This window comes from Hippopotamus amphibius, chromosome 1 (genome assembly GCF_030028045.1).
Source record: "Hippopotamus amphibius kiboko isolate mHipAmp2 chromosome 1, mHipAmp2.hap2, whole genome shotgun sequence".
NCBI classification, from domain to species: Eukaryota; Metazoa; Chordata; class Mammalia; order Artiodactyla; family Hippopotamidae; genus Hippopotamus; species Hippopotamus amphibius.
In genome coordinates, this window is record NC_080186.1 from 162,671,903 (window position 1) to 162,698,993 (window position 27,091).

Consider the following 27,091-nt stretch of genomic DNA (forward strand, 5'->3'; position numbering starts at 1 on the left):
GCCCCTGGCGGAGGAAGTGATGTCACAGGCCCCATGTGAGCGGATTGCAACACATGCAGCTGCCTGGAGAGAGGGAGCCGGTGTCCTACGTCAGAGCCGCCGCCGCGGAGCCGCCGCCGGGGAGGAGCAGCCGCTGCCGCCCAGGACTGGGCCTTTAGGTAAGCCAGGGGGAGGGAAAGGCCAGCGACCACCGCGGCAGGCTGCGCAGGGCGGGAAGAGGAGGGACTCTCGGGGGTGGCAAGGAAGGGGGCCGCTCTGCCCCAGCGGCGGCGCTAACTCTGTGGTCTTGGTGTCTCCGGGCCCCGCCGGGCCGCTCTAGGGAGGAGGAGGCGAGAAGATGGCGGACGACCCCAGTGCTGCCGACAGGAACGTGGAGATCTGGAAGATCAAAAAGCTCATTAAGAGCTTGGAGGCGGCCCGCGGGTGAGCGCCGCGTCTGGGCCCCCCCATGCCCTCTTGGTTCCCGGACCCCTCAGGATGGCCGCCCCCGCGCCGCATGGCCTGATGAGGAGAACCGGGCACTGGCCAACTCCCGCCTTCTGGACTTCTGGATAGTAGCCCCAGTCCCAGGGGCGAGGGTCTACGCGGTTGGCCCAAGAAGGGGCCCTTCCGTCTCTTAGGGCTAAGGGGTCCCGCTCCCGGGGCTCGGACTACTCGACCCCCCTCGTGGTAGGCCACTGCTACTTTTGTACCTTTCCCAGGCGCTTGAATCCAGCACCTCTCTTTTTGAGCTCCAGGTGCTGCCACCCTGCTCGGGTGCTGTTGGGGGAAATGCCCGGCCTTTCCGAACGCTCTTCCCTGATATCCTCTCTCCCCCTTCCTTCGTTTTCTTCAGCCAAGCCTCATTAAAATGGCCTCCCCCTCCCGGGCTTCTGAGACCTGTGTGGGTGAAGTTTGGATGGGGTGGGCAGGAGAGGTGGTCAGGGAAAATCTTTTTCTGACTTCCTCTGATTTCTCTGGGTCTTAGAACTCTCCCAAGATGACTTCCTCCAAGTCCTCTAATTACCCGTAGCTTCCTGGTTTTAGCTGTTACAGGACCCACCTATAAACTGAAAATGTGTGCGGGGTAGGGGAGTAGGGGAGGTTTTGGTTGACAGGTGTGTGTCTGTATATACAGGCAAAAGCCGAATTGCGGGGTTGTTGATATGAACTTTTCCAACAGGATCCCTTTTGGCTTCTCTCTGAAACTCCTGGGTTAGAGGTGCCTGGTGTATTGCTTGTTGAAATCCAGAACTGGATTAAGTGGGCTTTGAGTTTTCTTTTGTTAAGAATTTTGATAAGAAAGTGTTAGGTGTGTCCATTGTGGGAATGGTAGCCTGGATTAAAACTGACTTTATATGCACTTTTTAAATTAAGAAAAAGTTATTCTTTGGGGGAAGGTGTGTCAGAGGTATACCTGTTCTCTCACTTTATTACTTTATTTTGTTTCTTTCCAAGTCATAGAAACTTTTTACTTACAGGAAGCGGCAAAAAAAAAAAAAGTGGTTGGAACATTACATATTTGTATATTTGAGCATTCTTAGAATAGCAGAGTGGCTTGTCCCGGGCCATGTTGAAAGTTGTTTTCAGTACAGGAATTGGGCATGCTGGTGTTCAGCCCAGGTTTGTCCTTGGTAGATTTGCAATGATAGGATTCATCAAATACATAGTTGTTAATGCTTTATGAAATAAAGTATGCTTAGTTCCATTGAAGGCCGAGGGCTGACAGTTTTGCCATTGTGTTTTGTTCTTAATAATTAGTTAGTGACAGTTCTGTTTGGGGTGAAAGTTTGGTCCTCTTGAGTTACTGGGGCTTTTGCTCACTTTCACTGGTATAAATTGAAGGTAGCAGCTTATTTTTCATTCCTTAGGTTTGTTTTTGTTTGAATTTAATACAATATTCAGACCTAGTTAATAATCTTACCAGAACTTGAACACAGATGATTCTGTACCTTGTGGTAGAGTGAATAATTATTGCCCAAGTGTGAGAATACTATACAGAAGGGGTAATATAGGTCATGACCCATTATGATGCACTACCAGGAATTAGCGAGTTCTTTTTTTTCACTAGAGACTTCTGTTATGTTGCTTGGATCCTTGACTTGAGTGTGGTCTTTATAGATTGCTGTTGTTGCTGTTGTTTAAAGTTGGATGTGCCCCTTGGGTTTGTTTTCTTATTACTTTAACTTGAAGGCAGGTTCACACATTAGAATTTGAATACATCATATACTCTGAAGAAGTCTAAAGTATGAATTCAAACTATTATTTGCTTTTTGTCCAAGTGAAGTGACATTGAAGATAATGGTGCTTAGTAAGTAATAGCATTCCTTTCTACTGCTTGATGAAGGAAGCTCATTCTTAAATTTGTTCCTAGCCATGTTACCTAGCCACTTGAAACTTTTAAGGTCCTCCTTAAAGCTTTTAAAGGCTTTAGTCCTTTAATTAGCAAAGTTCAGTAAAGTTTAAAGCATACTGAAAATGAGGTTCTTTTCTTCCAAGTGGTAGTTAGTTTGAACATTTTATACAAGATCAAGCTGTCCTCTAAACAATGTGGTTGATAATCATGTCCTATTTTGCCTGCTTTGCTTTTTTTTTCTTGGTCTTTTTTTTTTTTTTAACTTATTGGCTGTGTTGGGTCTTCGTTGCTGCACGCGGGCTTTCTCTAGTTGCTGTGAGCGGGGGCTGCTCTTCGTTGTGGTGCATGGGCTCCTCATTGCTGTGGCTTCTCTTGTTGTGGAGCACAGGCTCTAGCCGCATGGGCTTCAGTAGTTGCAGCACGTGGGCTCAATAATTTTGGCTCACGGGCTCTAAAGCGCAGGCTCGATAGTTGTGGCGCATGGGCTTAGTTGCTCCGTGGCATGTGGGATCTTCCTGGAGCAGGGATCGAACCCTTGTCCCCTGCATTGGCAGGCAGATTCTTAACCACTGCTCCACCTAGGGAGTCCAGCCTGCTTTGCTTTTATCCATGATTTGGTTACATCTTGATCCCTTGAAAATTTAAAATCTTGGCCATCTCTAGGTATCAGTAAGGGAGTCACGAGTTTATTCCGTTTGACTCAGAAGTTTCCTGGTATATACCAGTTTCTTTTTGAGAATAGCAAGATTGTATTATCGTAGCTGAGTTGTATTAGACTCATTAGATTATCATAGTGTGTAGTGAGAAATGTTTTTCCTTCTTTACCTAATGCCGAAATACTCATAGGAGAAACGTGGTGGACTTTAAGCACAAACTGGATGGCACAATGAATCTTTCTGTGCTGGTGTTTAAGGGGCAAGTTGTGGGTTTCAGAAGAAAACAGGCTGTGTTCAAGCATGGTTTATTAGCACTAGATAGTGAAACTTAGTGGTAGATTAGTGGAATTGTTTTGGAAATGAAGGTTTCTTCACCTCCCAGCAATTGTGGACATGAGAATCAAAGATTGGTTTGTTTTCAGTGCTGGCTCTTAAGCTATGGTGGGATAAGAGTAATTTTGAAATTGAGATAGTCAGTATGTGATTATCTTGATATATGACCCCAATGTAGTGTAGCTTTAAAGGGGAACCACCTGCAAAATGGGCTCACTGTTTAACTATATCTGAACAGAGTGAAGTTTCTAAGCATAATAATTTATTGAGCACTTAGCATGTGATAGACACTGTGTTAAGCAATACATTATTTCATCTAATCCTCACAAGAAGTATTGCCACCTTTTGGTAGTAAAGGTAAACTGAGGCTGAGAGATTAAATATCTTACTTTCTGGAATGTAGCAATGCCCAGGATTTGAACCAATGTGCTGTATTGCTCAATGCATATATTTTATGTTTAAAAATAATTCAAGACTAGATTTACTCAGATTGTAATCTGAGCTATAACAGACTATGTTATCATGTCTATGGAAGACCACTTATAGGAGCCAAAATGACTAAAATGGGGAAGCTTGCTAGGAATCTTTTTGTCATACTTAATTCTCTGAGTTAAAAGGAGTGTTACACATATAATTTGAATTTAAGTTGGGTGGAACATACATACTTAGCTTCGTATAAGCCTGGTGGAATGTTGGTTTCTGTGTGTGCTAGTAAAATAACCAGCTAATTCTTTTCCTACATATAAGTCCCACTTAAAGTTAATGGTAGTTCTTCCCTGTTTATGATTGCTCTTGGTATATTCTCCATAGTTGGCTTAATGAGGACAAATGTGTACATAAGCCAAAACTGGAACTAGGACCACGTGGATGGAAACCATGGTTGTGGGTACTTTGAATAAGGAACTAAATCAGGTATAGATATGTAAGAGAAAGGTAGATGGGAAATTTAGCTTGTTTTTTCCTAATGTTTTCTGAGCCAGTAAGAGGTAGCCCCAGAAATAGTGTGGGAAGCTTTATAGTTTTCAGTTAATAAAATCATAACCAGAGCCTGTTATTACCAAGGACAGTGGTGAATGTAACCAAGAAATAGACATGGTTAATTTGGGCTAAGTTGTGTCTGTGGGTATTAGAATATTTTTTCACTTATTTTTGGCAGGGAATCTTATATATTTCATATATAATGAGGGCTCAGTCAAATAACCCATGTTTGAAGATCAGCACAGTTTCTAAGCTTCATTCAAGTCTTCTGTGGTCTTTGGCTATTTTTAAAGCTTTTGTTAAAAATAACTTATAGATGTCTTGACTTTGAAGGAAATAAATTACCTGGCTTTACATGACTTTCTTTCCTGCCCCCAAATATAATGGGCCGGGGGGTACGATTTTTCTCTTCCACTCTGAGCAGTTCTGGTATTAGATGTGGGGGTGGGGGTGGGGGGGGTTCCCACCCCAAGCAGTTCTCCAGTTCTCACTGGACACCAGCTGAGTGTTCCTGCAGTTGGAACTGTATTGGAATTCAATTCTGACACTACCCAGAGTTAGTGTCAGGTCCCATGAGGTAATGGGCTCAGTCCCACAAGACTGCCCACACATGAGATGCCAGAGCAAGTCTGGGCCTCCCCTAACTCCTCAGACAGGCTATAAATTGGAGGTTCCTATGACTCCCTCCTCGGGTTCAGTGATTTGTTAGAGTGGCCCAGAGAACTCAGTGAAACTTTATGTTAACTGGTTTATTACCAAGAATATTATAAAGGATATAGACAAACAGCCAGATGAAGTGGTACATGGGGCAAGGTCTGGAAGGGTGCGAGTGCAGAACCTTCTGTCCTTATAAAACTGGGGTATGCCACCTTTACCAACCCAGAAGTTCATTAAATCTTGTTCAAGAGTTTTTCATAGAGCTTACTTTACAACTTCCCCTTCCCACAGGTCTGTGGGTGAAGCTGAAAGTTCAGCCCTCAAAAAACTTGGTCTTTCTGGTGACCAGCCCCAACCTAAATCTGCCTGGGACCCCATCCTGTCACTTCATTGGCATAAACTCAGGTGTGCTCCTAGGGGACTCCTTATGAATAACAAAAACACTCCCATCTCAGGAAATTCTAAGGGATTTAAGAGCTTTGCTAAAAGCCGCAAAGACCAAAATCTGCACAAAATTCCTCACGTTATGTTGAATTAGAAGTTAGTAATTTTATGAGATTGTTTAATATGTTTTTTAAATCTTGAAGACAATATAGACAGATTGTTTATGTGATTTAAATAAAGTATGTAAAATGTGTTTGGGTACCTTCTCCGAGTGAAAAGTGTTGATTAGTAGAACGTTCACCTAAATGACACTTGGAATGTTCTCAGAGCAATGAATTTCAGGTACTATTATTTTTACTTTAGTTCTCCATATCCTTAAAGAACTGACTGTAAGTAGAGTGATACTTTGTAGTTTTTCATAGAATGTTCAGGCTCTTAAAGAGGGCTTTTTTCATCCTCTTTTCTGGCTTCCCCTGCCCCTGATGGTGAGACAAGTAAAAGACCCCAGTAGGGAAAAGTCAAGAATTAGAATATTTTTAATTTCCTGAGAAGAGATGAGTGTAGAACAGATAACTACAGAGGTCTTGGTGGCTTATCACTAAGGGGTCAAAATACAGATGCCACCAACAGGTCTGAGCCATGAGAAGAGAGTGAGAAAAGTGGTAGTAAAGGGAAGAGGGAGAGATAAGAGTATATTTGATAGGGTGTGTTGGTGTTCCTCAGTCCCTTCCAAGTGTCATAGGCTGCCTGCCTCAACTCGGAACTAGTCCTAACAGCCGTTGTATTCTGGCATGGTGTTCTATGCACTGTGAACCTAATAAACAATTACTCTCTTTGAATTTCAACTCTTGACAGACTTTTCATTGTAATAGCAGATACACTTATCCTTCCAGGAAAGGAAGGCTTGCTCTGGACACATTCCTAGGTAAGCAAGAGTGCCTAATTAGAATACTGATTAAGGCAGAATGCAGTGTGGGTCTCCAGTGTTATCCGCCCTACTTCCCACCACACCACACCAGTTGGGACCTTTTTCTTTGAGCTTCAGGTTGAGGGTGTGCTCAGTGTGGCCCCTAGTGCTCAGATCATGTTTGGTTGCGAGAAAACTTAAAATGTGGGTTTTTCAGCAGGGCTAAATGGTTTTAGATCCTGTTTAAAGAGTCAGAAGGAGAAATCTGCCTCTTTTCCATAGACCTACTGCTGGAACCGTCCATCTGAGAACTTGGGCAGCAGAAATTTTTTCTGAGTCCAACCTGTTCTCCAAGGATCTCAGACTTGAACCTTCTTCTAGGATACATTCTATAGGTGTCTCTTAATTTTTCAACAGCCTGCTCTTTTAGTGAGGGGGAGAGGATTTAGAGGGGGTTCAAAGTTCTTCCTTTCAGCAAGGTGGAAATTAAGAGGTTTCTCTTTGGGGCAGCTGTCCTCAGAAAGCATGATGAAGTTCCCTCTGATAACAGCTTTCTCTTATGCCACTGGACATACATACTTACCCTTGCTTACTATCAGGAATGAAGATTTTTTTTCTTTTTTTTCTTTTTCTATTTTTTTTCTTTTCTCTCTCTGAACAGGTATCTTTTTCTTTGAGTCTAACTGAATTGAGATAAAGAATGATTGCTCTTTTTCTTACCCCTTCTAAACATAATTGAGTTTAAGAGCCATAATTTCATTATTCTTGTGGATACAAAGATAAAAACAGACTTGACTCTTTTACATTGATAGATTGATCAAACTTTCTTGCTTTAATCCAACCATTTCTTTTATCTACTTGTCTATAATAGGTGTCTTATAAGTATGTACACTTTCACTTTCTCCTTTTCTTTAACCTCCAAGTTTTATATCTTTTTTAACATCAATTTTTAGACATGTAGCTTTTATCCAGTGTATACTTTGTCTTTACTCTTGTCACCACCTTTCCTACCCAGTTCAGAGGACTTGACATTTTCCGATGCCTGGCAACAACTTCTTGTCATGCAGATAACTTGGGGGTACTGGGCTTGTATTCTGTTTTCATATTTTCGTTTTATCCTTTAAGGTCTCCTTTAGAAGAATGATCCTAGTCAAAACAAAAGATTATCTTTTTCTTGCCATGTCTGTGGCCTTCTAAATTAGATTTCTCCCCACCCAGACTCACATCTAATATGAAAAACAAAGCCCACAAATGTATTTACTATTAACTAGTCAGTATACAAGCTTCATCAAATATCTGCTGTAGGTAGGACATTTATGCATTTAGGGCAGCAGTGTGTAATACCATGAGAACATGGTCTGACACACAACCTTAGAGTGATAATATGAACTATTTCCAGCCTCAGAATAATACGGTACATGTTGAAGAGGATGTAGTGTAAGCAAATGATTTGGGTCTTGAATGAGGGTATTGGGCATTGTCAAAAATGGACAGATTATTAAACTACTTAGGCAGATTTCCTCGCAAGGCACGTGTTGTCAAAGAATGTTACTTTGGGCATTGGTGGTATTTGGCTGATAGAGTATCTTTGATAGACTGATGCAGTGGAGCTGTAACTGACCTGAGACTTTGAAATGGTCATTGAAATTCCTTCTTGATTAAAAGCCAGTTAGCCTAAAATTAGATTCAAAAGCTTTGTGTTGGTTGATGGTTGGTGAGCTGTTGTGGTATTGAAATAGTGCAGAGTATTTGCCTAAATGTAAAGTTGGTTTGACAGAGTTTTGACAGTGCCAGCACCAGTTTGCTTTTCAGCCTAAATAAACTTTAGTTTGCAAGTAGTGAAAATGTACTTGTACTGATCCCCAAACATTAATTCCTTAATACCTGAGTATTTTTAGCTTTTTACTGAAGAAGAAAAAGTTTTCTTCCTTTCTGGCTATCCCATTCTCTGGCATCTTCTGGCCTTTATGAGTCTACTTAAGCAAGAAGGATCCTCAGGAAAGAGGGTTAGAGGTTCATGGATGAGAAAGATGTATTTTAATCAGGTAATGAAACTAGTTTCCTGAAGAGGGGTTGACTAGCATACATTTTGGCTCCTCACAACAGGTCTGTGAGAAAAGCTATTACTGCCATTTCATGGATGAAGAAATTTTTAGTACAGAGAGATTAAGTAGAGTGCCTAATATCACAGTCTAGTAAAGGGCAGCGCTAGATTCTGTTCCCACTTTCCTGATTCCTGAGCTTCTGATCCTAACTTTTGTATCACACTGCCTTGCTCTTTGATTAGGATTTCTTTTGCTGAATAGAAACATCTATATTCTCTTCTAAAAGGAGGATTCTTGTCCAAGGAGATTTGCTGTTTACTAGAGGGAGCAGATATGTGGAGACCCAGGAGCAAAGATAAAAGGGAACAGGAATGCTGTTTGCAAATCTACCCTAGGAAGAACTTGGGTACTGAACATGTTTGTTCTTAATGAGCATCATTGGTGAGGGAAAAAAAAGTCCTTCCCCAGAAGCTCATTTGTGTATTAGAAAGAAGATTAACAGGAAGGCTGTGGCTTTTGTTTTATTTGAAAAGTACTTGTGTAGTGGCCAAGAAAGATAAGAAGTGGACTTTCTCATTTATACAGTCCTGTGTAGAACACTGCTTGTTAGTAAGTCCCTAATGTTGGTTGTGATTGATATCTCCTGGCTTTGCACTGATGTGAGAATGCTAGAGAAATTTTCCAGCTTCTGCTGCTCCCTGGTGGAATATTCCACTACGTCGATTTGTTTGTTTTTAGTTTTCTTTTTATGACAAAGTAAATTCCTGTAATTGTAGAAAAAATACTCCACCAGATATATACATTTTTGTTTTGGAGGACAGTAATCCTCGTGCTTTTGAGGATAAAACACTAAAATTAGCCTTTTGTAAACTTTACTTTCTGTAAAATATTGGGACATCTTGAGTTATTGTATCCTCTACAGTAGAGGCTGCTTTAATGTCTCAGTATGTTCAGATTTTGGTCCTCGTCCCATCTGGTAATGTCATCTAACCCTGAGGTCAACAAAACCAATTTCCAGTAACTTTGTCTAGACTCTTTGAACAGTAACAGAATCCTCCCTTAGTTTGGTGTTCTACAAGCTCTTTATAAAAAGCAGCCCCATCCACCTTCTTCCTGCACCATAGATAATAGAGGGTAGGCATCAAGGTGAGGATGAACCAATTAAAGGTGGCAGAAGAAGACACTCTAAAAGTGTTAGTTTTGTTATGGTAAAAGACTGATGGGATGGTTTGAGCATTTTAGTGAAGCTAAAGCAGGGACAGTTAGTCATTTCCAGGCACATGTTAGTTCCTCTCCAAAGACTGGCAGACTTTTAGTTCGTATTTTATTTAATAGTTTTAGAATAAATCTCTGGTGTCTGCTTAGAAGCGACTATATAGAGAAGACCCTATTTCTTATGTTAGCAGTTAATCATTTATTCATTCTCAAATGTTTGAGCATCCACTGTGTCCTGAAATGAGTTCTGCCTTCAAGAAGTAAGCGTTGTTTCACTGTTACTTGGTGCAACAGGTCAGACCTTTGAAGTGACTGATAATCAGATAGAAGTGACTGTGAATTATATCAGAATAGTTAACCCATGCCACAGCTGTAAGATAAAGCCACTTAAGCTATGTAAAGTTTTAGAGGGGAATGAATTTCTGTGTTTCTCCCCTGTGATAAATTACAAAACAGCTTCTAGTGTTCTGACCAGATTGTTTTGAACTGTGTTTTGCTTTGGTTCTTTTGTTCTGCTGGAAGATTTGGCAGGTCCTGTAACCTGCCAAAGGTGATTACCACGTACCACAAAGTCAACTATTCTCTCTCTTTGGACTTACTCAGATTCAAGTAAGACTAGGGCACTAACAGTGTTGCTGCTCTCTCCCCCACCCCCCACCCCCCCAGCTGTCCTGTGCCCTTAATTCTGACTTCTAATATTAAGGGCCAGGGGGGTGGGGCACAAGAAGCTATCAGATTCCATCGAGTTACCATTTAGCAATCTATCTGTTAGCCGTAGGAGGCACTTGACATATATTCTCTTATAGAATCCTCATGACCTTGTGAAGTTAAGGAGAAACTGAGTCCCAAATGGATTTATGTGTAATTTGCCCTAGGTTGTGCTGATAGGACAGGATATAAACCCAGATCTGTCTGATTTGGAAACCTGTGCTCCTAACCACCCTCCTGTTATGTTCCCATATTAAACCCATATAAAACTTCAGTTTTGGTCATGGAATATCCTTGCTTTAGTTTCAAAGTTTAAACTTAGTTTTGTGCGTTTGGTAAAAGAAGAAAAATGGAAAACCCATGGTGAATAAAATGATAAAGGAGTAGAAATTGGAGAGGAAGGGAGATCTTTTTTGTATCTGAGCATTTTGATTGATTTTTCAGCTGGTGATCCATATAATGCAGCTAGCTTAGTGAATCCCAGATATGCTGTCTGAGATTTAAGTTGAGCTTTGTGAGCTTGACAAGGGAATAGGGAAAACCTTGGCCATCCATATCCTAGGCATATCCCAGTCAGACATTGAGATAAAAGCTTCTTGGGGAGCATATACTCTAAATCCCAACCAGAGAGTATAGTGGGCAGTCTCTAAAATGTTCCTGGCCCTAATCTGAAAGTAGTTCTGTTACGCAGGGGTGATAAGATAGATGGCAGGGGTTTGATGAGAGAGGGGTTCTGGCTGGAAAAAGTTGGGCACATCTGAGCCATCACAATTCACTGTAGTTGTGTTACTGCTAGGGTAAATGGACAGCAGCTAACCTTTGGCAATTGGGCTCTGAAGTTTCTTTTTAGGTAGGGGTGGGGTCATGGAATCTCCTCGGCTTCAACTGGCTAAGAGGTCCTGTTTAAAGGCATAGAAAACAAGCCAGACGCAGTGATTCTTAACCCTACTTATGCATTAAAATCTGATTCTGTTTAAATCAATCCATTTTAGAAGTGAGACTCCCTCTTACCCATAATCATTACCGCCCTCAGTCTCCCTGTTCAAGAGCTATTGAATTAGAATGTAGAGGAAGGGAGATCTTTTTGTATCTGAGCATTTTTGTTTGTTTTGCTTTTTTAGAAAGCTCTCCTAGGGCTCTGGGGCTCTCATGCAAATTGGCTAGTGGACAAGCTTGTGGGTACCACATTTTCTTTCTACCTACCTTTCTAAAGTGCTCTTGAGCATTTTTAATGATGAGCACTGGTGAGATCTTTACAGGTTAAAGAGTACCTAGATTTTCTTTTTGTTTGTCACGCTTATTACCGTCTGCATCAGCAGGCTTCTTGAATCCAAAGGCTGGAACCCTGTAAGGGTTACATAAACACACACCCCACAGCCCAGGCTTTGCTATGATTACCTTGAATTTTCTTCAGAGACCTTTCAGTCCTGACAATCTGAATCTTATGTTTCCCTGGCCATAGTGTTTAGGGGGGCTACGAAACCTTGGATTAGATAAGTTACTGGTGGTACTACTCTAACCTCCCATCCTAGGGAGAGAAACTTTCAACAGTCACCTTTGAGAATAAGGGAACAGAAAGCTGTCAGTTGTTTCTTTAAATCCTCTTCCTTCTTGAGTTTTGTCTAGTCTTATTTACTGTCCATATTTAGTCTATTTACAGCTTCCTTCTGTCTCCCAGCTGTTTTACTTCTCAGAAATTAGTCCGCTGGGTGGAAGCACTGCTGAACTCTTCTTTGAAAAGGGAAAGTGCCCCTAAAATGAAGAGAGTAACAAGGGATCTAAGAACAGAGGCCCCTAGAGGCCTTACATGGCACATTGTGTGTTGTGTCTTGTTTTGCCCAGTTTTTACAACCTGCATGTGAATCATTGCTGTGTACCCCGTAATTCACTGGCTCTCGAATGAAAGCTCTTTGATTTTGGGAAAGGGACATAGCAGCAAAGCAGAAGAGTGGATGAAAACTATTAAAATTAAAGGCATAGTTTGCATACACTGCCAGCAGCTCCTTAGTGAGAGCTTTATTTCTCATTCTCCCCTGAGGACTGTTTGCTCTACTTTAAAATGAAATAATCAGCTTCCTTGGTTTTATTTTGGTGTTTACTCAAACTGGTCTTGCAACTTTGATTGGCTTGCCTGGGGGGTGGGGAAGACTGTTTATTTTGTTTGGAAACTTTCCTGGAAAAACTTTTTTTTTTTAAAGCCAGGAGCCTTTTTTTTTTTTTTTTTTTTTTTTTTTTTTATTTATTTATTTTTTTTTTTGGCCCACAGCATGTGGGATCTTAGTTCCTCAACCAGGGATTGAACCTGTGTCCCCTGCAGTGGAAACTCGCCACTGGACGGCCAGGGAATTCTGGAAAAACTTTAATTTGCTGTATCAAACCCAACATACAAAACATCAGAGATTATAATGTGGCCTTTAAATTTCTAAAGTAGAAGCCATCCATTTAAATAATCCTTGTTTCCTCATCCCCTGTCATGTGTCAGATAAATTCAGAAACTTAAGGTTTCCCCCAGACTGGGTAGGGAGAGACACAAAGGAGAACTAGTGAAAGGTAAGTTTTTTAAACATTAGTCAAAATTCAAAATGAGTAAGAGGCCAAGACTAACTTGCAGGAAGTGTTTCAGATTTAGCAATTTGTAGGTATCTCTACTACTTTGTCCTAAGATGTTATGTGGATGTGAGTGCAAGGTTGCCCAACTCTGATGCTGTGAAGTTGCTTAATGGATGCTTATCTTCTTAAGCTATCTGCAGTGGAAAGCAAATAGCTGCTTATCTTAAGGTCATTGCTTTGTCCTCCCATGATTATCTTGCTTTAGAAATTTCCTTTAGGCATTTCGGGTTCACTCAGTTAATTTATTCCAACATCCTTTTTAGCCTCAAACTTTATGTCCCTTGGGGTTTGGTGCCTGTTAGCTTCCTGAGCTCTGAGCCTTCACCACTGCTATCCTTGGATCCCCTTCTCATTACATTTCCTACTTGTTGCCTCTTTGCTAATTCCATCTCCTAGGAAACTACTCTGTAAATCAGAGTACATGAGCTTTTTAAAACCAAGCCCTTTTTTTGAGAAGTAACTAACTCCCTTGGTCCCTAAAGATTCCAAAAGCCCCAGTGTAGAGAAATATGCTCTTTTGAGAACTGTTCATCTGAAAACAAATACAAGCCAGTAAAGCCCATATTGCAACTTACCTGCCTTTTTCCCCTATCTTACATATTTTTATATTATACAGGTGGTACCTACAATCTAGAATAAGCTTGAAGTTAAATTTACTTGCCCAATTTCCCCAGCCCCTCCTAGAGCAAATTCCTTTTCTCCTCTTTGGCCTGTAAGATTTGGCAGAACTCCGGAAGGAATTATCAAAAAGTTTTTTTGAAATTCCTCTTCAGGAGCCTAGCAAGATAAATATTGGAAGTAAAGCAGTTTGTTACATTTGATTGCTGAAAAATAGAATCCAGAGAACACTCACTGACCATAAAGAGCATTTTTCTTTTTTTGTAATAAAAGCTACCAGTTTGTTTCATTTGGGAATTCTTTTTCCATCTAATTCAGAAACAGGTAGAGTTTTATGAGCGTAATACACCTGACTTAGTGTAAATGTGTGTTTGCATGAGCAAGGGATTGCTGTGAATCACTCCAGTTTGTCAATACTATAATTGAAATTTTAGCTGATTTAAATGGAACTAGATATACATTTATATAGGTGAAGAAGCAACTATGGGTCAGATGTGATGTTTGGATACGCTTTATCTTATATGAAGTGTATCTCAGAAGCAGCTTTTTTTTTTTAATGATCATTTTGCTTGTGTTTGTGGTGACAGCTAAAGCTGCTTATCATAAATTTGATTCTCTGGTTTGGCTAGAATACTTACTCCCCTATCCAAGGGGTGGCAGCAGAGCACACACCGTACTTGACCATGTACTGTCATTAATCAACCTGTAGTTCACTGGGGAAAGTATCACAAAGGTTGTGAACCAGCCTTCTAGGTTTTGAGTAGATACTCCAACAGAAACAGTGCTGGTTTTGGAGACAGAACATTAGCTGACAGTCTGAGAGCAACTATTTTGATACTGGAAGGGCTTGACAGCCAACTTGTCTCCTTCTAAAAAAAAAAAAAACTTGTCTGACTAAGGGACTTGTGGAAGTTACCACTAGGAGAAAACTTTCAGAGGACAGGGTCTTGTGTAAATGAGGTCCCTTTCCAATGCTGGTACCAAGGTGCACATTTGTGAAGTTAATTTTACTCTAGGAAAATAGTTTCCAGACATTTACAGATTTGAAACACTTATAGTTACAAAGGTGACGTTATGGGTTTTCTCTACTTTTTGATGTTGTTCCCCTCACTGTGCCTCTTCCCTTCTTATGCTACTTGGTCCACAAGCCCATTTAACTTGACACTACCCATCTTTCTAATTTCTTTTCCTTGCCAACTTCCACTGGACACTGGATATGTGGAATTATACACTCAGTGATTAGGGGAAATTTTAAGTGTTTCTGGCAGTCTTCCCTATTTATCTAAAGAAAGCCCCCACCCGTTTCATTATGACATTAATACTTGTAGTGATTAAACTTGTCATAGCCTTTAGGGGCATGATCTGTAAGAATCTCAGGAAGTAACTTTCCTACAGACTCATTAAGTATCAAGAAAGTAGAAACAGTTTGTAAATTGATAATCACATTTCTTAACGTGCTTTGGCTTGTATCAGATCAGCTTTTGCCTTCAAAATGTAAATTGGCCCAATTTATTTACTTATCTTTTACTGACGTATAGTTGATTTATGTGTTAATTTCTGCTGTACAGCAAATTGATTCAGTTATACATTTATTCTCTTTTTATATTCTTTTCATTATGATTTATCATAGGATATTGAATATAGTTCTCTGCTATATAATAGGACCTTTTTATTTATCCGTTCTATATATAGTAGCTTACATCTGTTAAGCCGAACCTCTCACTCCATCTCTCCCCCATACCCCTCCACCCTGGCAACCACAGGTCTGTTCTCTGTCTGTGAGTCTGTTTCTGTTTCGTCAATAGATTCATTTGTGTTATATTTTAGATTCCACGTATAAGGGATATCATATGGTGTTTGTCTTTTTCTGACTTCACTTGGTTTGGTAATCTCTAGTTGCATCCATGTTGCTGCAAATGGTGTTATTTCGTTCTTTTTTAAAATGGCTGAGTAGTACCACGTTATATATATGTACCACATCTTTATTCATTCATCTGTCGATGGACATTTGTTGTTTACATGTCTTGGCTATTGTGAATAGTGCTGCTCTGAACATAGGAGTGCATGTGTCTTTTTGAATTAGAGTTTTGTTTGGATATATGAAATTGGCTCAGTTTACAATGATATGGTAAGAAAGCCAGCCATTTGACTTGGTCAGAGCACATTTAGGACTTTTAATATATGTGTGTTATACATTTGATTCTGTTCATATTGCTACTTGTTCTCAATAAAATGGATAATTTAGTTTTTTAAACAAAATTATTAAATTTTATTACTAATAGGTAAACACAAATTAGAGCTTCTCAGGAAAACCATTTGGCTTTTCTATTAAGCTATCAGATTAAGAGAACTTAAAGGGAATATTCTATTACATATTGTCTTTACCATAGCTTTTTGAACAACAGCTTTATTGAAATATAATTTACGTACTCTAAATGTTACCCTCTTTTTAAAGTGTACAATTCACAATTTTTTTCAGAGTTGTGCAACGATCACCACTATAATTTTAAAACATTTTCATCAACCCAAAAAGAAATCCGCATATACCCGTTGCCAGTCATTCCCCACTGCACCTTGGCAGTCATGTTCCTTTCTCTGTATCTGGATTGCCTGTTCTGGACATTACATAAAAACGGAACAGTTTGAGTGTTGTCTTTTGCTGCTGCTTTTCATTGGTATAATATAAATAATGCACTAGTGCTCCATGTTTTTTTATTGCTAAATAATATTCCATTATATGGATAATACCATATTTTGTTTACCATTCATCACTTGGACATAGGGTTTTTTCCTACTTTTTGACTGTTATGAATAATGCCTTGGTGAACACAGGTTTTTGGGTGTGCATATGTTTTTGTTTCTCTTGAGCATGTACCAAGTCATTTGGCATAACTCTGTGTTTAACCTTCTGAGGAACTGCCATGCTGTTATCCATAATGGCTATACCATCTGACATTATCACCAGCAATGCATACAGGTTCCACTCTCTCTGCATTCTTGCCAACACTTTTTCTTTTTTCTTTTTTTTTTTTAAATAGTGGCCATCTTATTGGGTGTGAAGTAGGTTTGTGTTTTGATTTGCATCACCCTAATGATAAGTGAATTGGTATGTTTTGATAATGTTTTATGTGGGCTTCAAGGAGAACTAGGAATATTGAAATGAGGTATTTCTTAACTGGTGGTGCTAATAATAAGTATCTTGAGACTATCTAGGTAAAAACGATATTTAGAGATACATTTATTGGGGGGGTTGAGGGGTGTGACAGAGAGATTTCCTAACTGGGACATTTGTGTGAATCCAAGTCTCTCATTTCCCATTATCAGGATACTTAGGGTGCTAAATTAGTGATTACGAATTTTCATGGTGAGCCTGGAATTTTAAAGGGGGAGACCAGGATATTAAATTGGTATTTCATCTCAACTTTGGAAAGACTTGTTGCACCATCTTGTGATGGCGTCACCCTCTGAAGAACCACCAGATTCTACGCCTCAGCCATGGACTCAAGGTCAAATTACAGCCTGTTGTCACACACTTATCAAAGCTTCTTCATTCCTTGAGAAATGAGGTGTTTCCCAAGCACCCCTAAAGGTGCCTGCCTTCTTTACATATTACATAGCTAATATACAGTCAAATAATTGAGCACCTACCATATTCTTTTTTAATTGAAGTATAGTGATTGTAAATCAGACTGGTATACAGCAAAATGATTCAGTTATACATATATATTCTTTTCCATTATGGCTTATTACAGGATATTGAATATAGTTGCCTGTGCTATATAGTAGAACCTTTTTGTTTATTTTATATATAGTAGTTTGTATCTGCTAATTCCAAACTCCTAATTTATCCCTCCCCCACCTGTTTTCTGTGAGTCTCTTTCTGTTTTGTAAATAAGTTCTTTTGTGTCATATTTTAGATTCCACATGTGATATCATACGTTATTTGTCTTTCTGTCTGATTTCACTTAGTATGAGAATCTCTAGGTCCATCCATGTTGCTGCAAATGGCATTATTTTATTCTTTTTTATGAGTAGTATTCGTGTGTGTGTGTTTGTGTGCATACGTACATGTACCACATCTTTATCCATTCAGCTGTCTGTGGACATTTAGGTTGCTTCCATGTCTTGGCTATTGTAAATAGTGCTGCTGTGAACATTTGGATGTATGTATCTTCAGATTTTCAAGTTTTCTCTGGATATGTGCCCAGGAGTAGGATTGCTAGATCATATGGTAGTTCTGTTTTAGTTTTTTAAGAAACCTCCATACGGGTTTCCATAGTGGCTGCACCAGTTTACATTCCCACCAACAGTGTAGGAGGGTTACCTTTGTTCCACACCCTCTCTAGCATTAGTTATTTGTAGACTTTTTGATGATAGCCATTCTGACTGGTGTGAGGTGATACTTCATTGTAGTTTTGATGTGCATTTTTCTGATAATTAGCAATGTTGAGCATCCTTTCATGAAATGTCTATTTGGGTCTTCTGCCAATACTTTGATTGGGTTGTTTGTTTTTTGTTATTGAGTTGTACGAGCTGTTTGTATATTTTGGAAATTAAGCCATTGTCGGTCTCATTGTTTGCAAATATTTTCTCCCATTCAGTAGGTTGTCTTTTTATGTTTCTTTTGCTGTACAAAAGTTTGTGAGTTTGATTACGTCCCGTTAGTTTGTTTTTGCTTTTATTTTTGTTGCCTTGGGAGACTGACCTAAGAAAACACTGGTATGATTTATGTCTGAAAATGTTTTGCCTTTGTTCTCTTCTAGGAGTTTTATGGTGTCATGTCTTATATTTAAGTCTTTAAGCATTTTGAGTTTATTTTTGTGTATGGTATGAGGCGGTGTTTTAACTTCATTGATTTATGTGCAGCATCCCAATTTTCCCAACACCACTTGCTGAAGAGACTGTCTTTTCTCTATTGTATATTCTTGCCTCTTTGTCAGAGATTGACTGTAGGTGTGTGGGTTTATTTCTGGGCTCTCAATTCTGTTCCATTGTTCCATATGTTTGTTTTTGGAGCACCTAGCATATTCTGAACACTATTTGTAGCTCTGGGTACACTTTGATTACAAAGGTATAGCCCCTACCTTCATGGTCACCTTGAGAGATTTATTTCTACTATTTTAGGGGCACCTCACTTTCAATTCCCTTTACTAATGATAACTCTTCACTTATGTGGTACTTAAACCTCTCATGCTATGCTTTCTTCCACAGCAATGGCACAAGCATGATATCATTGATCATTCCTCCCAAAGACCAGATTTCACGAGTGGCAAAAATGTTAGCAGATGAGTTTGGAACTGCATCTAACATTAAGTCACGAGTAAACCGCCTTTCAGTCCTGGGAGCCATTACATCTGTACAACAAAGACTTAAACTTTATAACAAAGGTAATCTGGAGCTTGATCATTTACCTCCTCTACTTTGTTTGTCTTGGTTGTATTTTCCACTTTGATCCTGCAGTGATGCTTTTGGTCACAAGTGTTTTCTTCACCCAGCCCTGAGTATTGTCCCTTTGGTCTCCCCTCTCCACCCCCAAGTTATTTTTTGAAAGTTAAATAGTATTTACTGTACTTAAAATAATAAATCTTCCTTCTAAAAACATCTCAAGTTTTGAAATTAGGGGGAGAAATCTGCCTGAGAGATTTACAGATATTTCCTCTTTATTTAAATTATGATTTAAAGGGACAGGAACAATAGGCTGTGGGAACATTTTCTGTTAATTGAGAAAAATTAGGTATGGCTCTAAGTAGAGAAATTGTTTATGTTCTTTGCAGTACCTCCAAATGGCCTGGTTGTTTACTGTGGTACAATTGTAACAGAAGAAGGAAAGGAAAAGAAAGTCAACATTGACTTTGAACCTTTCAAACCAATTAATACGTCATTGTATTTGTGTGACAACAAATTCCATACAGAGGTAAGAAGTTCATAGAATATTTTCATTACCCCAAGAGAAACCCCATACCCATTAGCAATCACTTCCAGTCCTCCCTCCATACCCCCATACCCCAAGATCTCTCAGCTCTAGGCTACCCCTAATCTATTTTCTGTGTCTATGGATTTGCTTGTGCTGGGCATTTCATATAAATGGAATGATATAACGGGTGGCCTTTGTGCCTAGCTTCTTTCACTTAGCATGTTTTCAAGGTTCATCCATGTTGTGGCATGTATCGTGCTTCATTCCTTTCTGTTACCAAATATTTGCCACAATATATCTATTCATAGATATGCCACATTTCAGGAATTGCCAGACTTTTAATTGTGCCTTTTACAAGGCTGGCTATTTTTTTTTTTAAACTACATTATTATGACACTGAATGACATAATCATTCAGCATGTTTGAGGAAAGTGATAAGCTGGGTTTGAAGAACTAATTAGAAGCAAAGAAATAACTGACTACCTGATCTTCGTGTCTCCTTATGTATCCATGATACCTATATTTCTTGCATTCTTAGTTTTCAACTCACAAATTGTAAAATCTTTAGTAGCAGGACCATAAGAGGTCGTGTTCCCGCCCCCCGCCATAAAACTTTTGAGTGACAGAGCTCCCATAATATGATGAACATTAAGGGTGGAAAGGAAACCTCATTAGAGTGACCTAAATCAGTCAGCAATAGAACAATCAGGAATTCACAGCTGGCTCCTAGTTCAGTCTCTTGCTTTTCATCAATCTAGGGGAAAACATCTACAGTGGAATTAGAACTGACATTTGTCGACAGTTTACAATGGATGATTTTGCTAACTTGACAGGAAGTTCAATTCCAGTTGGATCTTGAGTGGTTGCATAGATGGTAGAGACTGATTTTCTCTTGGCTGTCACAGCCTCCTTTCTGCCAAAAGCTTCATTGGGGAGGCTCTTTCCCACCCTTTCCCACTTAACTGTATCTGGTTTGATGAAAGCAGATTTTGAATGGTGTTGATTTAAACAGTACCTGGTATTCATGTGATCTAGTTTTAGCTTACTTATTAAGTTAGCTTTATTGGTTTTTCTAAACCTTAACTCCTCTTCCAAGATACCATTTCATCTTGTTAGCTTTGTTTATTTTGGCTCCGACTGGTATGTCAATAACTACATATGAATGTGGCATACTGAACAACACAACTTATGTTGTGTTTAATCAGGATATTTATACATTCTTATGAGGGATAAGTCTATTCCCTGATAAGCAGGCTTGTTGAAAACCTTAATCAAGCTACATACCAGAGGTTATTGAGATAAGGCAAAAATTTTAACATGAGCAATATTCATGTCTTAATGCTAATTATCAAGTGTGCTTTGGTTAAAGGGTGATTCTCAGTGATTAATCTGCCTTCCAGTCAATTCCTGAAGGAGATATTTTCTTCCTCAGTTAAATGGTATGGGTAATAATTTCTTAGCTCTAAAGAGGCTGCCACCTAGCAATTAGTCATCTGCCAAGTCTATAGAATTTAATCTCCATCATGGAAACTCCTGCCCATCTATATGGGTCCTGGGACTATTTAAATATTTGCTCTTTCAGGAGACAGAAATACCGTGATGCAGTGCTAACCCAGAAGGAGGATTTACCCCATAAAAATTCAGAATTATTACCTATAATACCTTTAAAATAAAATTGAGTTTTAGATCCTGATATCATTAATGATACTCAAGACATAGTTAAATGAAACATTTCAGAATTAGAAGATCTCTTTATAGACTGTTTCTGGGTTTTGTACTCATTGAGCACTCCTACTCTGGATTTGATTTACAAGATATTCTTATTTGCCATAGTGAATACTGCCTATTAATGGTAACAGAAAGTCGACTTTTGGAGGTTAGACTTTGAATTTGAACGTTGTTCCCTAGACCACCATCAGTCTAAAATCAAGGACCTAGGAAGAATTTGAGCCCTGTAACTGTGTTAGTTTTGCGTTCCTGTGCCTAGGTCAGCTTTGTAAAAAGGCTTCACATTGATATTGTTGGTTTTCTCCTGCAGCCTGTTCAAATTTACTCATATGAGTTACATATTTATAGCTGAAGTCTATAAATTACTCCATGAAATGGTTTTTTATAGTACTCATGCCATTCTGAGTGGAAAGGGCTTGTATATGTCCTTTTGGATTTTGTCTTGACCTTAGCTAAGCTTTGAGATTTATTGTGTGGTACCTGTGTTTGCTTTTCAGGCTCTTACAGCACTACTTTCAGATGATAGCAAGTTTGGCTTCATTGTAATAGACGGTAGTGGTGCACTTTTTGGCACACTCCAAGGAAATACAAGAGAAGTCCTGCACAAATTCACTGTGGATCTCCCAAAGAAACATGGTAATCTAGGAAGAGAACATGAGCACCTTTGCTTTGTGTCTAGCATTAAGGAAGCAAATTGTGTAATAGGGGAAAGTAAATCCGGATGATGGGAAAAGCATAATGCAATGACTCACTGGTGCTTGTGGCTATTTTGACTAGAGAATTAGTGGTCACTCTCTGAAAGTAAGTAATAGCTTATACCAAACATTTAAATTAAGGGAATAGTGATTTTTCTCTTTCTCCTTTCCTTGGGGAATAGAATGATTATATAGTTTTTATTTAGCAAGACATCTTGTACTTCTTAATAATTGCCCTTATCTCTTACCACTTTTTTTTGTCAAAGGTAGAGGAGGTCAGTCAGCCTTGCGTTTTGCCCGTTTAAGAATGGAAAAGCGACATAACTATGTTCGGAAAGTAGCTGAGACTGCTGTGCAGCTATTTATTTCTGGGGACAAAGTGAATGTGGCTGGTCTCGTTTTAGCTGGATCAGCTGACTTTAAAACTGAACTAAGTCAATCTGATATGTTTGATCAGGTAAGTGAGAAGTAGATGCTCCATTATGTAAGTTCCTAGGTGGGAGTAATTGAGTTCTCTGAGTGCTGGGACATGCACATCTTTTACAGTGATAAATTCTGTGTTAAAAACCTAGCTCTGAGTTGGCAAAATTCCATGTGTGTTATTAGGAATATTAGGAGATATTCCTCCATATCTTTCTGGACTTTTTAAACTTTGAAATCAGCCATTTTTGGATGGGATCTTTCTGGACCCTGTATTGGCCCCTGGTTTTAGTGGGCTGCCATAATCGGCTTTAAAATGGAGTTTGATTTCAAAGAAACTGGTTTTTCCTGTCTTTTTCTGACTTATTCCTAGAGGTAAGTAAAGCAGTGAAAGTCTCATCAATATGACAGAGCTGATTAAACCTAAAGCATTTAATCCCCAAAGCTCTTTTGGTTTATGACATGGGCTAGCCATGACACATTCCCAAGGGTGTTCTTGCGTGAGGTAGTAGTGTTACAGTAGAAGGCTCACTAAAGAAGCTGTCTTATATACTCTACCACCTTATATAGCAGGAACATTCAATAGTTCCTCCTTTCCTTCACAAGATACTTTGTTTTGTGTTAATGAGTTAGGCTTTTATAGGTCTAATAGAATGTGCGATGTGGCTGGCCGGGGAAGTATATCCTGGCAGTGTTCTTCACTGAGACCTGTTCATGAATAAATTGGGTTCCTTCCCCATATTCTTCCTCTTGAAGCTTCACTGATCATGTTGCTAGTTTTGCATGCCATTAAGAGGTAATGGGTCTTGGTAAGGGTGTTCTGAAGTACTAATGATGTGCTTTTTTTAATTTTTTTAATTGTGTCAGAGGTTGCAATCAAAAGTTTTAAAATTAGTTGATATATCTTATGGTGGTGAAAATGGATTCAACCAAGCTATTGAGTTATCTACTGAAGTCCTCTCCAACGTGAAGTTCATTCAAGAGAAGAAATTAATAGGTATCAGTGAAATGCAACTTATTTACTATGAAATGTTTTTGTGTATATATGTATGTACATGATTATATGTACGAAACAAGACACTGAAAAGGTAAAAGGAAGATTTAGCATTTTAATTAAAGTCCTCCTCAGTGGAATCATTATTTTTAATCTTCCTTTAGTTATTAAACACAAATGTGTTTGTTTTTATTACTGTTTTTACCCTTTGTCAGTAGGAACCAAACTTCAAGTTTCCCATATAATTATCCTTTGTAATAGAGTGGTGAATAGAGTTCAAATTAAAGATTAATAGGGCCATTGTTTGGCTTTGTTTCTAATTTGACACACACATTTCCAAATGATTATGTATCTAGCCCAACTGTTACCTCTGAGAGTTCATTACGGGAGCCTTGACTAGTGGTGTGATTTTTCACTGACTTTTGGCACTTACTTATTTTTAAGTTGAGTTTTTTCTCTCTGAGTTTGAGTAAGTGTCTGTATCTACAAAAGAAACTTTAATATACATTCTTATTGACCTGTCCCTAACCACAGGGCGATACTTTGATGAAATCAGCCAGGACACGGGCAAGTACTGTTTTGGAGTTGAAGATACACTAAAGGCTTTAGAAATGGGAGCTGTAGAGATTCTAATAGTCTATGAAAATCTGGATATAATGAGATATGTTCTTCATTGCCAAGGCACAGAAGGTATGAGAATTAGAAAATAAGATTAATATTTGTTACTGACCTATGTATTCCAGAAGCCTGGGGTGGAGATTTGGGAAAGGTGGCTGATTTCAGGAGCAATCAAAAGGCAGATCTGTACCTTGTTCCCCACTCTTTCAGTCTGTATCCAATTGAACTGATAAATGGCTGCCTAAAATTGTTAAATTTTTTGAGGGTAAGGGCTATATCTTAAATGTCTTTGGTGTTTCCTTATGATGCAAGCAGTGTACCTGGGTAGACATTCATTCATTGCATGCTGACTAATGTTCACATGAAAAGAAGGTTGATAGAATGAGTTCAGGAGCCCTTTCATCTAACCTGATTAATCTCATGGAACTTAAACTTGTTAATGTATGAGAAGCAGGTTAACCCATTCTTTTTCCCCCAATGCTGCAGAGGAGAAAATTCTCTATCTAACTCCAGAACAAGAGAAGGATAAATCTCATTTTACAGACAAAGAGGTATGTGATTGTTTACTTGGTTTGGTGATACATGCAAAGAAACATAAATCTGTATGTTTGAGCACTGGCAGCATAGAGTAGCACCAGCCTTGGGAAACCAAACCTCATGCTTGTTGGTGGGGTGTACTGGGAGATGGTCAGCTCCTGCATGCCACATACCGATCTGATTCTAAGGAAGGAGGCTAGGTCATGGTTACTCTGGTTCCTTATTTTTAAAGTAGTTAAACACTGTCATCCTTGGAAAATGTTTGAGAGAAAGATTAATTAAATATTTCCTCTCTTACATTGTGAAACCTATGCTGCTTTCTTCATTTACTTTACCAGCTCTTCTACTAAAGTAGCTTCTGCAGGTTTGGCCTAACTGCATCACCACAGCTTAAAGTGTGACCTGCTCAGCACAGATCCCTTTTAATTGGTAGCTTCTTCAAATTCTGAGCTGAAGGACTTTGGTTTTTACAAGTCTGCTCCAAAAAGCAGTTCTGGCGTGTCTCTTCTTGGCTGTTGAATGAGTGCTGCCTAGAGACACTATATAATAGCCTGATTTCTAGAGACAACAGGAGGAAGTATAAGTTGAAAACTGCTAAGTGTGTGTTAATATTTCATTACTGAGGCTAGAGCCTGGAGAGGAATGTTGTTTGAAGTAATCAGAATTTCTGTGCTGTTGCAGTTAATGTCACCAGAAACCATAATCCATTTACAGTTTTACACACACAGGCAATGAGAGGGACAAGGAGAATGTTGGCAGGCAAGGGAGCAAGCGTCCCTGTCTTGATATATCCTAATCCCACTGTTTCTGTATCTTGTGGCTGCCCCTGCAGACAGGACAAGAACATGAGCTGATTGAGAGCATGCCCTTGCTGGAATGGTTTGCTAACAACTATAAAAAATTTGGAGCTACATTGGAAATTGTCACAGATAAGTCACAAGAAGGATCCCAGTTTGTGAAAGGATTTGGTGGAATTGGAGGTGAGTAGCAAATCAGAAAACTAATAGCCAGGGTCTCAGGCCACCCCCTTTCCTGGCTATCCCAAAATAAAGGTACTTGAGGTGTGGTATGCTCATCATCTACTGAGGCAGGGGATTGAAGCAGCACATAGCTGCAGGTTCCTTGGTTGGGACTACTTTTTATCATTGCTTTGCTTTCTATAATTCTGCAAGGGGATTGGGCTTCCCTTATTAGAATGAACATGCTCCCCACACCCCAGTTCTGTGAACCACAGCTGTTTACTCTGTTTGTTTCCCCAGGTATCTTGCGGTACCGAGTAGATTTCCAGGGAATGGAATACCAAGGAGGAGATGATGAATTTTTTGACCTTGATGACTACTAGGTAGTCGACATGGGTCCGGCAAAACGTGCCTCACCCTCCAGCATCCAACCCAAGGAGCATACCCGTGGTGGAATCCAAACAGATCCCTGCCTTACAATTGGAACATTTCCAGAACTTAATCCATGAGCATTGGATATTAAAAAGAAAACCGAAACAAAACCAGACCCAACCCTACACTTTGGTTTGTCATGGTGTCAGTACAGCAGCCTACAACTAAGTTCCTAAATGCCACTTTGGACTAATTTAAAAAAGAATCCCAGTTTTTACTTTTACTCAATGGTGAAATTGGTTGCTCTTGTATTTTATGGGAAAAAAAATGATTTTTTTAACCTTCATACATAGAAGCAAAAATACTTTAACTGCTGTAAACCTTCAAAGTTAATAGAAATGAGATCATACTGGTTTGTTTCTTATTTTGATTGGAGAAAAATTAAATTGCTGCATTTCGCAGTGACCCATTTACATGGCATTCTCAGCTTAGACTGCATAAGAAGAAATATATGTGGTGAAATGTTGGAACCATTTCTCTTGGTCTCTGTTTAATGTTGAAAGGGTGAGCTAATAGGAGGCAATTTCAACCTCACTCCCGCACACTACCCCTCCCCTCCAGACTGTCAGTTTCAAGGATGCAGATTGCTTTGCAAAGATAAACTGACACATGAAGCATTTGGGCAGTGCTCTGTTTCCTTCCATCTGTTTTGCCAGGTGCATTTGCGCCCGGGTTTGGGAGCCCTTAGTATCAACTGCTTTGACAAGGATTCACATAATCTTGCATTCTGGAAACCAGTTTGGGATGGATATGATGGGGCTTCTGTGCTATTGCTGGGATTGGGAGAAATAAAATGTGATTTAAGTGGAAGCAAAGAAATTTAAAGAATATCTTATTTTTGCTTGGGTCTGTCCTTGGCAAAAGGGAGGTGGTTGTGTTTTCCTTGTGTTGGATGGCATGAGATTATGTGAATGTTTTGATTTTTTAAAAATGAACTGCAAGCTTTTTCACAGGAACGACAGACAAGACATGTATGACTGTGCATGTATTTGTAAACCCCTGACCTCCTGGTGGGGTTGGAGCATCTGTTTCAAATATGGGACTTACAAACACCTCTCACAGGCGAAATTATGGGAGGAGGGTGGGAAGGGCAGGGGTGGGAAGGGATGGGACACAGCTTCTGGCACAAGGACTTAACCATGTTGGATCCAAAAGTGAGCCTGAAAACCTGAAGCTTATGCTTCACAGCTGGGCTGTAAATCGGACTGAACCCCAGCTGACATGCGAGGTCATGGCGTGCCTGAGGTGACAGTGAACAAAGTGTATAGGATGTGCCCAGTGGTAGCAATGGAAAAAAGTATACCAAATGGACTTTGAAGGACCAAAGGTTTTAAAAGTCAATTGGTAT

At 39.4% G+C, this 27,091-nt stretch overlaps 1 protein-coding gene and 1 long non-coding RNA gene across 2 annotated transcripts in view; one reads left to right on the forward strand and one right to left on the reverse strand.

Annotated features, from left to right (window-relative positions):
• On the forward strand, positions 1-26,553 carry ETF1 (eukaryotic translation termination factor 1). Its single transcript, XM_057734016.1, has 11 exons — positions 1-158; positions 320-423; positions 18,658-18,833; positions 19,221-19,360; positions 21,586-21,724; positions 22,050-22,240; positions 23,071-23,200; positions 23,732-23,887; positions 24,302-24,366; positions 25,185-25,332; positions 25,612-26,553. The coding sequence occupies exons 2-11, from the start codon at positions 338-340 to the stop codon at positions 25,692-25,694; spliced, it is 1,314 nt and encodes a 437-aa protein (XP_057589999.1). The 5' UTR covers positions 1-158; positions 320-337; the 3' UTR covers positions 25,695-26,553.
• LOC130852853 (uncharacterized) overlaps positions 6,556-27,091 on the reverse strand; it is a 31,090-nt gene continuing 10,554 nt past the window's right edge. Inside the window, exon 3 of the long non-coding RNA XR_009053562.1 lies at positions 6,556-7,396. This is a non-coding gene — a long non-coding RNA (uncharacterized LOC130852853). The remainder of the gene's footprint in view (positions 7,397-27,091) is intronic.